Source organism: Lygodium microphyllum, chromosome 8, assembly GCF_053477565.2.
Source record: "Lygodium microphyllum isolate KBCC chromosome 8, Lygodium_microphyllum_v1.1.10, whole genome shotgun sequence".
NCBI classification, from domain to species: Eukaryota; Viridiplantae; Streptophyta; class Polypodiopsida; order Schizaeales; family Lygodiaceae; genus Lygodium; species Lygodium microphyllum.
This window is the reverse complement of record NC_141142.1, coordinates 119,599,218-119,613,192: the sequence shown is the minus strand read 5'-3', so window position 1 is coordinate 119,613,192 and position 13,975 is coordinate 119,599,218. Positions and strand designations below refer to the sequence as shown.

General features: G+C 39.0%; 1 protein-coding gene across 2 annotated transcripts in view; it reads right to left on the bottom strand.

Moving 5' to 3' along the window:
* Nucleotides 1-7,423: 7,423 nt before the first annotated feature.
* The window catches only part of LOC148032795 (cullin-1-like), a 35,189-nt gene continuing 28,637 nt past the window's right edge, over nucleotides 7,424-13,975 (bottom strand). Inside the window, exons 11-19 of one of the 2 annotated variants that reach the window (XM_087683463.1) lie at nucleotides 10,040-10,126; nucleotides 9,810-9,959; nucleotides 9,657-9,712; nucleotides 9,459-9,579; nucleotides 9,214-9,375; nucleotides 8,979-9,122; nucleotides 8,658-8,876; nucleotides 8,276-8,443; nucleotides 7,424-8,198 (exon numbers count right to left, since the gene is read on the bottom strand). In XM_087683463.1, the coding sequence (XP_087539589.1) occupies nucleotides 8,097-8,198; nucleotides 8,276-8,443; nucleotides 8,658-8,876; nucleotides 8,979-9,122; nucleotides 9,214-9,375; nucleotides 9,459-9,579; nucleotides 9,657-9,712; nucleotides 9,810-9,959; nucleotides 10,040-10,126 (1,209 nt within the window). In that variant the 3' untranslated portion in view covers nucleotides 7,424-8,096. Of the gene's footprint in view, nucleotides 8,199-8,275; nucleotides 8,444-8,657; nucleotides 8,888-8,978; nucleotides 9,123-9,213; nucleotides 9,376-9,458; nucleotides 9,580-9,656; nucleotides 9,713-9,809; nucleotides 9,960-10,039; nucleotides 10,127-13,975 lie in introns of those variants that run through there. The other variant, XM_087683464.1, reaches the window with a different exon arrangement.

The following is a 13,975-nucleotide window of genomic DNA, read 5'->3' as shown; positions in this document are numbered from 1 at the left end:
TAAGAGGAACTCTATGTGAGTATGAGGCACTTGGAAAAGGGGTAGATCTTTATTACAAGATTTCCCCTTCAAGCTATGAGTCTTCCAATAAAATCCATGAACAAAAAGGCTATTATATTAGGAGAGTTCCTCATAGTTGTGAGGTGTCCCTACATCCTACAAGTTTTCCCTTTGCAACCACAAGCAAAAAGTTACCATGGATGTCAGGGGACATACCTTTAGACAAGTTGACAATGTCTTTACAAGCTAGAACTTGTTAGGGAAATCTTATGTTAATGATCCTCCTCCATGTTGGCATTATTAGTGGTGATGGTGGCAATGTCCTTATTCTTTCAATGCTTTATTTAACCCAAACATGTGATGATGTATACCACCAATACAAAACAACACTATGCTTGTGATTTGATTCATATTATTATTGGCATCCATGTTGATACATCATAATGAATATTTAGGATAGTTAGATCCCATGTACCTTTGGTTTGCAAATCATGTCAATTTCAAGCACTATAAGACCCTTTCAAGTGGAGTATGTTACATGCATATACTTAAATAAGTATATGTGTAGATTTTGGTGAGCTATTATCCAAGCATGCACAAACATTGGTGTGTTTATTTATCAAACCCCTCCCTACACCTCTTCTATAAAACTACACAATCACTTGGGGGGACACAAAGCATGGAAACTACCTAGGAATGGTATGTTATAGCTAAAGGAGAGAGAGAGAGAGAGAACCAAATCCAAGTACTCACTCCCCTCCTCCCACCTTTACTCACCCATCCCCTTCCCCTTCCCACCCCCCCAAGTATACCTCTAAAAATTCTTGAACAAAAAGACATGTAATGTAAATTTACATGAAGTACATCTATAAACCCCTTTTGTTTTTGAAAATATGTAAGTTAGCATAATAAAAGTACCCTTTCTTTTGAACTGACGTAGGACATTACATGTTCTATACGGTGCACCCCTTGAGATACACGTGTGCATACACACACATACACCATCCCCCCCCCCCCCCCCTCTGCAACAATCTTGTTAATCCCAATCTATGGACCTTGGTATGTATATCCTTACTATTCTCTATTTGTTCTATTCTAGTGCAAGCTTTTAAAATGGAAGAAAAGTTGATTGCATTCATAATAAGGCCCTCATCTTGCTTGTATCCAAATCATTTCAAAGATTTAGCACCATATCCATTCTTAGAATAACTAGAGGCCCAACAATCAAGGTAGTGCAATAAACTATAGTTAGTGCTAGAAGTTTGTTAAACTCTAACCTTTAGACCTTGGCATGTATCTATTTTTCCTTCTCAATTGTTTTTATGAAACCACAAGCTTTCAAAATGCAAACAAAGAAGACTACATTTCGGGAGAGTCTCTCCTCTTGCATGTGTCTAGCAAGGCATTTCAAAGCATTACCATTGTTTTTGTGCTTAACATTTCCAGCAATTAGTAGTAGTCCAAAGACTATCCCATATTGGAAGCTCAAAAATAACTTATTCTACTCTTGGAGTGCACCATATATAGCACATATTATTAGCAATGCATTTGCTAATACAATAATTGGTATCACTAGCTCTACCCTAAAGGTCTTGACATTCGATCTCATCATCTACTCTTTCTCTATGCTTTCACAATCTTTTAAATGTACCTAAAAGTGATTGTATATTGGGAGAAGCCTCCTCACATAGGCACCCATAGTATCTAGCAAAGCTTCATCAGCATGCATGTGCTCACTATATCAAAGAGACTACATTGGGGTGTTTGAACACTCCTTATGCATGAGCACCCATGCTTTGCATATGTACAACATTGCCAAATATCATCTTTAAGGAACCACATCATATCTACATGCATCTTACTATTGTGGTGCATGTCCTTTTGTCTCCACATATGTTTGTTGCCTCCAAAATCATATAAAATCATGGTGTGCATGTGTACAACTCTCCCATTTTGCATTATAATTTGGCTTCTCTTTCTTCACAACTACCTTTGAATCTAAGATGGATTGCTCCACCATACACTCATAGAGATTGCCTTATTTTCTTGCACCTAAATTGGACCTCAAGCCCCCTTTTACCGATTGGCATATTCCACGGAGTTGTATGGCAAAGTTTTGACTGCTAGTATCCATTACATCTTGTGGTTTTAAATGTCCTCCTACACTCTTGAGATGCTAGACACCTCTTGAGAAATTGATCAAACAAGTATGTGTCTCTAAAAAAGGAAATGTATAAATGTCAAAGCTATGTAGGAGTGCAACGCTAAGTATGATTGCATAGGGCCAAATGGAAGGAGGAGAAGAAAGGGAGAGGTGTAGCTTAAGTGGTCATAGCCTCATCAACTAAAGTGGTATTACATCGATAATCTCATTGGAAGAAGCCATGCTTGAGAAGGACCTCGATTCAACTTTTGTAGGTGCATATTATGTTTTTATCATGTCTATGTTTATTAATGTTAATAATGCTAAATTGCAACCACATTATGATGGGAAAGGATAACGTTGCAATTTATAAATTGTGTGATTGCATGCATAGCCATGCTTATGCAAACACTTACATATATGAACCAAACATAAGTGAGTGAAAATCATCAAACTAATATGCATATAATTTATAGAATTTAATTGTGTTTGTATCATGCCTAGAATTAGAAATTTCAGCAATAATAAATTTATAAAATTTTAAGAATGGGTGCTAAGATTTTATCTTCCCCTTAAGTTGGCTAATCTCTTAAGTGGGTTGAAGTGTGCATCTTTGTGTGGAAAGAAGAATTTAATTTGAGTATTTGAGCCAACTCTTCAAACAAGTTCTTCAACACATACTTTTGTTATTTGAGGGTGCCTTGCATAGATATGCTTGTGTTTCTTGCATGTTGTTTGCATTGCCTCTAGTATCTCAGGCATGGCCTCATCAACCACTCCTATTCTCACAACCTTAAATCTTCATGCAAGTAAATTGTGTCATCAATTTATCTTACTATGATTGATTGTCATATCTCCTCAGCCAAATCATTTGACATACTAAATATGGATCTCTTTTTTGTAATTTGGCCTTAATCTAGTAAGGATTTTGAGCTTTGGAAAAAAAAACTTACTTATCCTCTTATTGTTTAAAGCCCCTAGGTTTTTGAGTTATTCTTGAGACAAGTTTGCTTCCTCAAATGGTTCTTTGGGCACTTGTTCTCAATGTTATGAGCACTTCACGAGACTTTCATCCAATATTTTCTACCTTTGCTATCCTTGTGATAAATGGTTTTCAAGTTTAATGTGAAAAAAGTTATTTAACTCTAGATTTTGTAAATAATAAATTGATGCTTCATGATTGGAATGGTAGCAACATTATTGTTGCATCTCCTGTATGGCATGGGCCTAAATCTACAATGGTGCTAATAGAGGATGGATGTCTCATAAAGGGTTGCACATGATTATATGTTTTCTTGCTCCTAAATTTACAATGGTACTAATTTGTGCACATGCACCTTTTAGACACAAAATTATGATACCTTGTTGCATCTAGTGGCAATGCATGGTGTCAAATTTTTCACATTTATAGGCTCCAAGAGAACATGTATGTGAGGAACATATTATTGGTCATATTATGATCCCTAAAGGTGGTCCATGTTTAACAAATTAGAAATTCTAGCCTATAGATAGTGGTGTTAGTGGTCCTACGAGGATTTTTTGGTTGGTGGATGTTTGTACTTTGTATCATGCATTATAAATATAATAGCTTACATGGGAATTTACTATGTGTAAGTATTTAAGTAAGTTTTGTCCATGGTTGAGAAGGATTCAAGTTGTACTCTCAACACAAACCATTGATTGCTAATGCGTGTCCAAAGAACTTCATGCATCTATGGGTGAAAGAGGCCATACCAAAAATTATTGAGAGGAAAAATAGGACTCTTACAAAGACGGCACAATGTGATGGTGAAAACATAGAATTTTGCTTTTAGCTTTCTATTGGAAGTTATTATGTGTACCACATAATGAAAATCAAATAAATGGTTACTTATATAATCCAACTACAAAAATAAAATAAATGGTTACTTATATAATCCAACTACAAAGGAAATCAATTGTTAGTATGGATTGTCTCTGAAAATATTGACCATTCCTTTGTTAACATTGCTCTTTAGGACACATGCTTATACAATGGTGCTGTGACAAGGTGGTGCAAGTCCCAAAAAAAGTACCCATTGTTAACTTTAGTTAAGTGGTCAACTTAGCCTTGAAAGGTATTGATATCTTGCTTTTATTTTAGAAAATTAAAGGAAAAGGGTGCTCTCTCTCTCTCTCTCTCTCTCTCTCTCTCTCTCTCTCTCTCTCTCTCTCTCTCTCTCTCTCTCTCTCTCTCTCTCTCTCTCTCTCTCTCTCTCTCTCTCTCTCTCTCTCTCTCAATAGTGTGCCCTTTTTGAAAACATTATTCGTTTCTTTATTGAAAATATTACTCGTTCCTTTGTCTCATACAAATGATAGCAAAATTTACCTACTTGAAATAGCTTTGACTCCTTTTGTTTGGTGCTAAAAAGATCAACTGAGAGCATTTTCATACCCTTAATTATGGTTCTTTACCACCTACACAATCTCACATGCAACCATACACAATGTCAACTTAGCAATTGCCTAACAAATAACAAACATTTCCCATTATTTGTTGGTTCATGGAATAGATTTTGTTGAGGCGCTAAATTAGAGAGCGACCAATACTCAAAACAATTTTCCAATTCAGTTTTGCAATTGAAAACTCTCAAGAATAGATAGATGGTTTCCACTTTGTTGAAACAAGGCAAATGTTATGACTTAATCGTATGCTTTATTTGTTGGTGATTATGCTCTTATGGCTCTACATCTCGCCTCATTTGAAGACAAAATAAAACATTAATTGGATGCATACCATGGAAGATACCTATGTATACAAGTCAAAAAGAAAGGTAGCACAATTTCCTTTTGAGTGTTGAAAGTTTTGGGAGAGCTTCAAACTTCTCACAAAACATGACCCTATTGAATGGATCCCTCATATATATAACATACCTACCTATGGTTTATGCCAGTGTGGAAGATTGGATCCTTTGCAAATGCCAAAGCACTATCAATATAGATAGTGGAAGGAGATAAACACCCAAGTTGAGAATAAATCAATTGGTTTAGACACGCTCAACTGTAGCTATAAAAGCTTCCATTTACTTGGCTTTACAAGCAAAAATGGCCATATAAAGTCACTCCTTACTTTGCCAAGATATACTTCAAGCAAAACCACCTAAACAATAATCAATAGAGATTTCAAAGGATTGTTTGGAACCATTGACAAAATTGAGTATTTATTGATGTATATAATAAATCAACAATCCTAACCACTAATTTTCTCAAGAGGCATGACCATCACTATGGATCCTATCATTGAATTACCTAACTTCAACATTTCTCTCTAGATAACTAAATGATTTTAGCAATCAAAGTTGTGCTCTGGTAATAATGACACCCCCCTACCCCATAACATAGATCACTCGATGAATCTCGCAAAGAATCCCATAACGTACACCCGGTTTAAAAATTGACAAAGGAAATAGGACAGGAGTATGCCAAGGTGCACAATTGATGGTGCATGTGTGTCCAACCCCGTCTGGCATAAGTACAAACAAGAAGACCAGGGAGCCTTAATACATCTAGAAATATGAAGTCCTACATGTTGAACCCTACACATGATCTAGAATTACTTGCATTTTTTATCGATGCTATTGTACCCATCTTCTAGGTCAAAGTTTCAACTCATCACGAACCATTAGACCTTTAAATGGTTTTGTACACAACTAGAGTTGAACACGAGGAAAAGACATTGGGCAAGACTACTTCAAGAATGTGATTTGAAATCAAGTTCCGATTGAACAAAGATAATTTGAAAGATATCATTATTGGCACCTTCAATGTAAACACTAGGCAAAATAATGGAAACATCAATTGCATCTAGACCAAGTACATTTTACCATCATCTCTAGGGCATTTGACACAACACAGTACGCTAGAAATCTAATCCTTTTACTAATTTTAAGCACCTAATCAATCATCAAAGATGATTTCCCAAAGAAAGTCTCTAATGGAAACCAAGCCAAGGATAGTGGTTATTGGCTGGGTGAAAGCTCTCGTGCGATTAGGTCTAAATAATCCATGAGCTCTACTTGGACCCAACCATACTAACATTACATCCTCCCTTAAGTTGGATAGTCCTAGATTGGGGTGGACGTCTTGCGTCATCCCAAGAGAGATTGAGCATCACAAATTCAAAACTGCCAAAATTTGCATATTTATGCATACAATAAAGTTCAACTATCCACTTTTATCTATATCCCACAAAATACAATCATCACAGTTTGAAGACCACCTCCAAGCTTGGTGAAAGTACAACTTAGACAGTAAACTAGACACTTTGATCAAGCACATGCAAGCAAAGGGGTATCAAAAATAATCACCTCGTGACCTATACCACAAAAGTTCGACATTTTTGAATTCCATTTAAAGTGCTTTGTGGTGTCATATTTACAAAGATCATATGCCTTTGAATTATCAAGTGTCTAAATGGCAACCACTGTTGGACTGCACAATTTACAAATGCCATTAGTTTTCTGTTAACTGGGGCACATATAGAAGCAAATAAATGTTTTTCGCGTCCTAGCTTCAAGCAGGAAGGTATTGGTGGAGTTCTTGTTAAACTTGCCAGCTTTGTCTGATCTATGTATACACACTGCTGATGTATGGAATACTCTTTTTTGTAAGTACATATTACCACATTGAAAAATGGCCTTTAAATGCACCTTTAATTGGAAAATATAAGGCGTGATGCAAGACATGAGTATCGTAACATAACTAGCTTGCAAAAATTTTGAGGCATACAAGGCCAGAAATGCACAGCTCTTAAAAAGCCCCAATTCACTTTACATGCTGCATTGATATAAACTTGGACATGTTCGCGCACACGTGCAAGACCGGTAACCAGCTCACAGAAACTTGTAGGATGTCACATGATTCAAGACAGCTGGCTTAGAGCCCAACATATACCTGTCAACAATGCTCCTGATAATGAGATTAGTGAGGCGTACCAAAGCCACTACATAAATTGCCAGCTTCACATAGGATATCGATACTGACTAAGAGAACGTATCTGCACATCTGCAAGACACGCAAGTCCACACAATAGGCAACAATTCTCGATGCTCAGATATACTCAACAGGATCACAAACATGTTCAATGGAAGCCCTACATGCAACTTAGAGATATTTATATTTATCATGAAACCCAACATTGTCAAGTAAGAGCCATATTTACTCATAAGTATCATATCACGTGAAATTTTTGTTCATCTATATGATGATGAATTATTTAATGACTAATTTACTACTGATAAAAGCCATTGCCCAGCCAAAATATTATCATGTACTTCTACCTGTTGCATTAATTATTTCATTTTACACTGCAATGTGCATTCAGAGTCCTGGACCCCATAAAGGAAATATACCTTTATGCCACCCCAGGACCTGCCTTTCAACTGCAAGTTGAAGCTTTAGCTTCAATGTTGTGTGGACAGTGAACACAAACTAAATGCCCACAGACTACTTTAATCATTGCACGTGACACCTGATGTCCAAAATCTTCTTCAAGTGCCAGAATTCCAAGCTCAATAAGAAACAACTCAGTAGAATATTATCATGGTACAAAACTGGACAGATGTCTAATAATACAATGTACCAAAATTCAGTGTGACTTAAGATGGCACCGTAGCTGTACTGCACATCTCCTCAGCAAGTTGACCTCTCCTCATCCCACAGACCAACTAGCAGTTGCAAAACATCAGTCTAACGATCAGAACCTGCACTGAAGGCCAAAAGAAGGCTCCTCCAAATACAAGTTCTTATAAGATGGATGGACACCCTGAACTTCAAAGAAAGCCATTGTCGAGCAAAAGCCCATAAAAACCCCACTCTCTTATTCAAGTATGAGGATAGCCCATGCATAAATCTTCTATCCATAACTTCCCATTCATCCAATTGCAACACCCAACAAGTGAGGAAAATGTGAATCCTTTGGACTCCTGCATTTACATCATGCCAAGTATCTGTACATGTTTGGGTTCTCTTTATCACGTTCCAAGTATTCTCGTGCAATAAGGTCTTCTATCCTTTTCTTTATAACCTTGAAATCGGGCTGATACAAGACCTTCTGTCAGGTTTTCATATGAAGAAAGAAACTATAATAACGGAGCAAAGAACATAAAAGACTACCTTGAACATGCGACCTAATTGTTCCACGCATTCCAACACCAACTGCTGATGTGGTAGAACTTTGCGGCTCTTCATGATCCGGACAATTGATGCATCAATAGCATACCGCCTGTCTTTGTCTACATCCTCCACAACTTTCTTCTTTTCATCCATGGGAGGAAGTGGTATCTTTACATAAAATTACATGATCAGTATTGTAGGAATAGCATCTCATTGCACATGAGCACTCTACATGAAAGCACATTAATACTCTATAACCAAAGGCTCCCTTTGTTAGATCCTTGTTATATTCATTATAACTACAGCTTTTTTCCTCTTTTCTTTTTTTCTTTTCTTCTTGTTGTTTAGGGGGAGGGGAGTTGGTTATGATCTGCTTTAGTACCTTGATGCGTCTCATTCTGTCAGTAAACTTGGAATTGAAGTCAAAAAAATCAGAAGTTCCAACTGACTTCGTGTTTGGATCCTTGTTCAGAATTCTGTACTTGGCACAAGACAAAGAATGAAGCAATCTTGCAACATCCTCATCTGTCAGATTTAGCTCTCCCTTGATCTCTGAATAGCTGAGCCTATCTGCTGCATTAAACAAAAGCAATACTGCAGCCTGCAGTAGAGCTGAAGACATGAAATCCCTTGAACAACAGGTGCATTAACTCTCAACAACTATTAGGGTTCAATAAGTTCTTCACATGCACTCTAACACTACCTGATAAGTGGTGACAATCAACTCTATGGGCTTGGATTCAAACTTCCCAATGATGTTGCATGTCCCGAGTGAGTATATCCACGTCAATTTTCGATGCTTAGTTTTTGTCTGGTAAAATTCTTTGAACGTTTCTACACATTTGACCTGTACAAACACTTTTTGTTCAGATAAATTTGCAATAGGTGATTTTAAGAAGCACATACCCCATTGAGTGCTTAATAAGGAAAATATTTACCATCTCTGCTGGTAGTGCCAAATCTGAAGATTTATAGCTAGGCCAAAATCCAGTTGTCAGAACAGTAACAGTTAAATCAATCCCGGGGTGTGACTGAGGATTCTCAGATAGGTACTCTTCAAATGAACTCTGATTCTCTCTTGCCAAGGTCAAGTCAGTCACCTGCAAAAGCCAAGCATTTCTGTAACATCTGGCATCATAAAAGGCCTGTGCAAGCCCTAAGTTCCTCTGTTATGACTACTAACCATGCCTTCCATTTTGGACGTGAACTGGCCTCCACACTGCTGTTTTAATTTGGTCAGGATACTCCGTTCATGGTCATCATTTGCACTTTTATCAAACAAAAGCCTCCGAGCAAGCTTCTTCCTGTCACATAAACAGTGTAAGTACAAAATATATCGCCAACCAAACTAGTAATAATGACCTTATGAGAGATAGAACACCTGTAGAACTCTGCAAACAGGTCCTTGTCACTGATGTAGGCAAGAAGTTTAACCACCTACAAAGAAAATTTATGGAGCAGATTCTCAGTATCTTAAACAATCGACTGACATGTCAGACCTTTTCTTAACAAAAAAACAACGGTTATGGCATACTTTTTCGAGTGTATCCTCGATAGCCTCATCACTGAGCTTTTCACTTCCACCTTTCTTTAACAGATTGTCACAAAAAGTTGCCAATAGCTCCGCACTTGTGCTACCAGCAACACCCTTGTTACAGAAAACTTCAAATGCTTCCTTCAAAGCCTGCAAGCAGCTGAAGGTAAATACCCCAGAAAAGGTAGACAGCTCGAAACCTTATAATTGTATTTACGTCGACTCGGTACCTTGTGGAAAAGAGAATGGTGTACAAAACATTCGCTTACATACTGCAAATACTTGTCATGCAGCTCAATGATGTTACGTACAAACACCTGCAACAAAACATGTGATCAGCTTTCCAATAGGCTCAAATGTTCAATTGCACAAACACATAAAAATATGAGTGTCTCACTACAAGATAAAGAAAACAACTCTTACATCATTGGACATTATGGATGGGTGCTCACAACATTGACCTGGTGCGAACACATCCTAAAAGTTAGGGCAGCTAAAGCGTCCTATAGTGTGAACACATTCAAGGTATTTTAGGGTTAGCTAGAGGTCTTGTGGTGTGAAAATGTTCAAGGCACTTGTGAGGTTAGGACCCCTAAATGCATCCAAGGCTCATTTGTGCACTTTTCGTGCAATGCAGTCTTGGACTTGCAATCCTAAGGGGGCTCTACCGGCACACGCTTATTAGTGTGGGTTGGTGGTATGTGGCGCCAATTCTCACAGTGGAGGCTTGGCCACTCCTTATTGTTGTGGGTTGGTGGTATGGGCGCCAACTCTTGCGATTGAGACTTGTCCCATTTGCTACTCACCCCAAGGCTCAAGGGTGACACTGTCTAGCTCTATGGCTAGGTGGTAAGTATAATGTCCATCCCATACATCTCTTTCTATGTTTGCTCATGCTATTTACGTGTGCAAGTTGGAGATCTACATGATCTCCCATTTGGATCTAGTTGGCATCCACTTTCATCCGTATCCAATGTGAACAGTTTAACAAAACACTTGGAATAGGTTGAATTGGTTGTCCCAATTGACTAAGTCCCATACTTGGAGGAAATAGCTTGTATATGTGAGAGTGCACAATGGAAAGAGGAAAGTGAGCACAGAGAGGAGACAAAGAGAACGCAGGACAAAGAAGGGACAATGTGACTACAATGGCTGAAGGTACAAGGCTGCAACAATCAGCCCCAACACGCAACTCTACATGTTAGTGTGGGCATCAAACAAGATCAGGGGCATGAGAGAATGAGAAGGGCTGGCTGATCACAAAGGATCAATGATAGATAATGAATAATGGATAATAGATAATGCATAATGGATAATGGATAATGAAAGTGGGAGGGCAGGCTGCCTACATAAAGGTGGAAAACAGGGAAAACCCTAAATGTGGTCAAACCCCTAAAAATAGCCAAAAGTACACAAAAAGAAACGCACTAATGTGTCCTCCATCTAAAGTGTCTAACACACAAAATGACAGACAAATACAATATCAAAGCTCCTAATGTCCTCATCTAGCTCAGATTGAGGCTCATAGGCAAGAGATGACCACAAAAGACACACATGACTGCTAACACCCCCTCTGAGATCCTGGATGTGACACAAGGCCAAGGGAGATGCCGATCTGAGGGTGGTAGGAAGATTGCCAATACCAATGTAGTATGTCGATAAAGAAAGCCAACCAAGGAGCAAGACCCCTATCCATATAAACATCCAATCAAATGGAAGGCCACCAAAGGGCAATGGAAATAGAGAGGCCTCAAACGGATCACTACAAAAAACTCCAGTCGGGAATGGGTGAGCCAAGCCTCCAACCTAACTATCAGACAATAGCAAGGAACTAATGAAGACGCTATAAGCTATATAGAAACAACAGAGGCCAATGACCAAGTGGCAAGGAATGGTGACTTAATGACAAAGAAAAGGAGTAGTTGCATAAAAGAAAGACCCAAAGTATACTGGAAACCTGAAGCAACTCCTCATAATCCCGGGAAGCCCCCTTTGAAACACAAAAGGCCCGGAAATCCATAGTTGCATCACCAATATCGTCCCCCTGTGAAAGAGATGGGAGGTACGATGGAACAACCAAAGGAAATGGTAGGGGGTGGAATGGAACCTATGGAATAGATAGTGCATAATTCGGAACGGATGTGACTATAGAAAGATACCTCGAAGGGCCCTACACAAAGGAAGGGAAATGGAGCACAGATAATCCCCCTCTCCGGCCAACCTATCACTGGCTCCTATAGAAAAATCCTCAATAAATATGGCCAGCTCGGTATAGCTGACACGGTCCCGAAACTAGGAAGACCATAAACTAAAAGGAGAGGAAAGCCCAAGTCAGGAGTAGGGTCTCAAAAATGGAGCTCGATGGATGGTCTAACAATAGAGGCAAGGTGCCAACACCACTAATAGACACTGAAGAAATGTCACCAATAGTGACAACACCCTCAAATGGACAGAGATCCTATAACAAATCACCTCAGAAGTCATAGGACACACTGCACCACTGTCAAAGAGCCAAGGCTGCTCAAAAAACAAGACAATCAAAAAAGACTCCTCCACTCAAAAAATGTGTAGAAACATGATTCAGTGGTAATAGCAGGTGACAAAGAAGAGGTAGATAAAGGCTCCGATGTAGATCCACCATTCGCTCCCAGACAAAGATGAGGGTATATCCTCTAGCACTTCTCAGGGTGCAAGGTCTTCCCCCAGTGAGAACATGTGGGATATCCTCTACACTTCCCCACAAAAGTGTATTAGAGGCGAAAGATGACTCCAACTTCTTTCTCTTCCCTTTCTTATGCTTGGCTTGTCATATACCTGTAGATAAAGTCACATAAGCACGGCCATGTGCACAGGCTCCACAAGAATCTGTTTGACTGTGACGGGCATCTTGCTCAAGCACTAATGGAACTAGCTCCTCCTAAGTGAGAGTCTCCCACCTACAAAAAGGGAGAAGACTAGTGAAAAGTACATCATATGTCAGTGAAGACTGGTGAAAAGTACATCATATGTCAGTGACAGGGGATGTGAGAGAAATGTCACAACTAGGTCCTCCGAAGAAATGTCTACACCAAGGAATTGACATTAGAAAATTGTCGTAGCTTCAAATCACGAGATAAGCAATGCCCTAATGTTTGGATCCAAAAGAGAGATGCCAATCTCCTCCAAATCTCTACAACGGTGCGGATATGTCTAACATGCACGAGCACAAAACCTGTACAACTCAAACGGAGAGAAGAGCGGGCTCTGGCATTCAACCGATCCCATAAAGCTGCCGAATCCGTGTTCACAACATCATGAGGATCCATAGTAGGCCAGGGTATAGGGACTGTAACAAAATCCCAAAGCCTCAAAAGAATATAACAAAAAAGAGTAATAAGGTGGTGGTCAATCAGATGATCCCAAACCACACGATCCCCATAGCACATCGGCCATAGATGTTCTTTAAGAAATACCTGCAAAAAACAAAGATGCTACCACTGGAATAAAAGCAACCAATAAGAGATGTCCTTGAGATAATCGAGATCTGTCGAGCCCTTGATACAAAAGAAAACTGACTCAGGCAAGATAGACGAGCATCTAATGTGAAGGGAACACACAATGTTGGATAGAGAAAGAAATAAATAAATGCAGAGGAAAACAAGTCTTCAACCTGTAAACACAATCTGGTCAAGGACAAGGAGTGGCTGAAAAGCGAGTCCCTGCAATAAATGCAAAACTGCTCTAATGTGGGCCTGCAATGGAGACCACCCAGCACCAAAAAGAAATCACTCTGGTCAAAAAAGACCAACTAGTTTGAGACGCAACAAAGAAAGGATGTTGTCCACCTATAAACAGCCATCCAACAAAGAACGGTGTCATCGAACTAAGAAGAGTTGCCACCCAGTCTTAGGCTAGCAAAAAGGAGGTTGCCCAGCAACAAAACACAAATTCAAGGGGGGCTTCTAGCAAAAAACACAAACAATATAGGGCATGTCCCTACAGCAAGTGTGCTAGGGACTATCTACAAAAAACACCAATGATGAGGGGCCTATTTCAACAAACCCAAAAATGCAGTAGACATGGGATTTGCCTTTAAAAATGCATACGTGAATGGGTAAAAAACAAGTCCCTTAGCTTGGTAGAAGCCGCCCAGGTGCAAATTCAAGCCGTCCAACCTACCAAAAGCT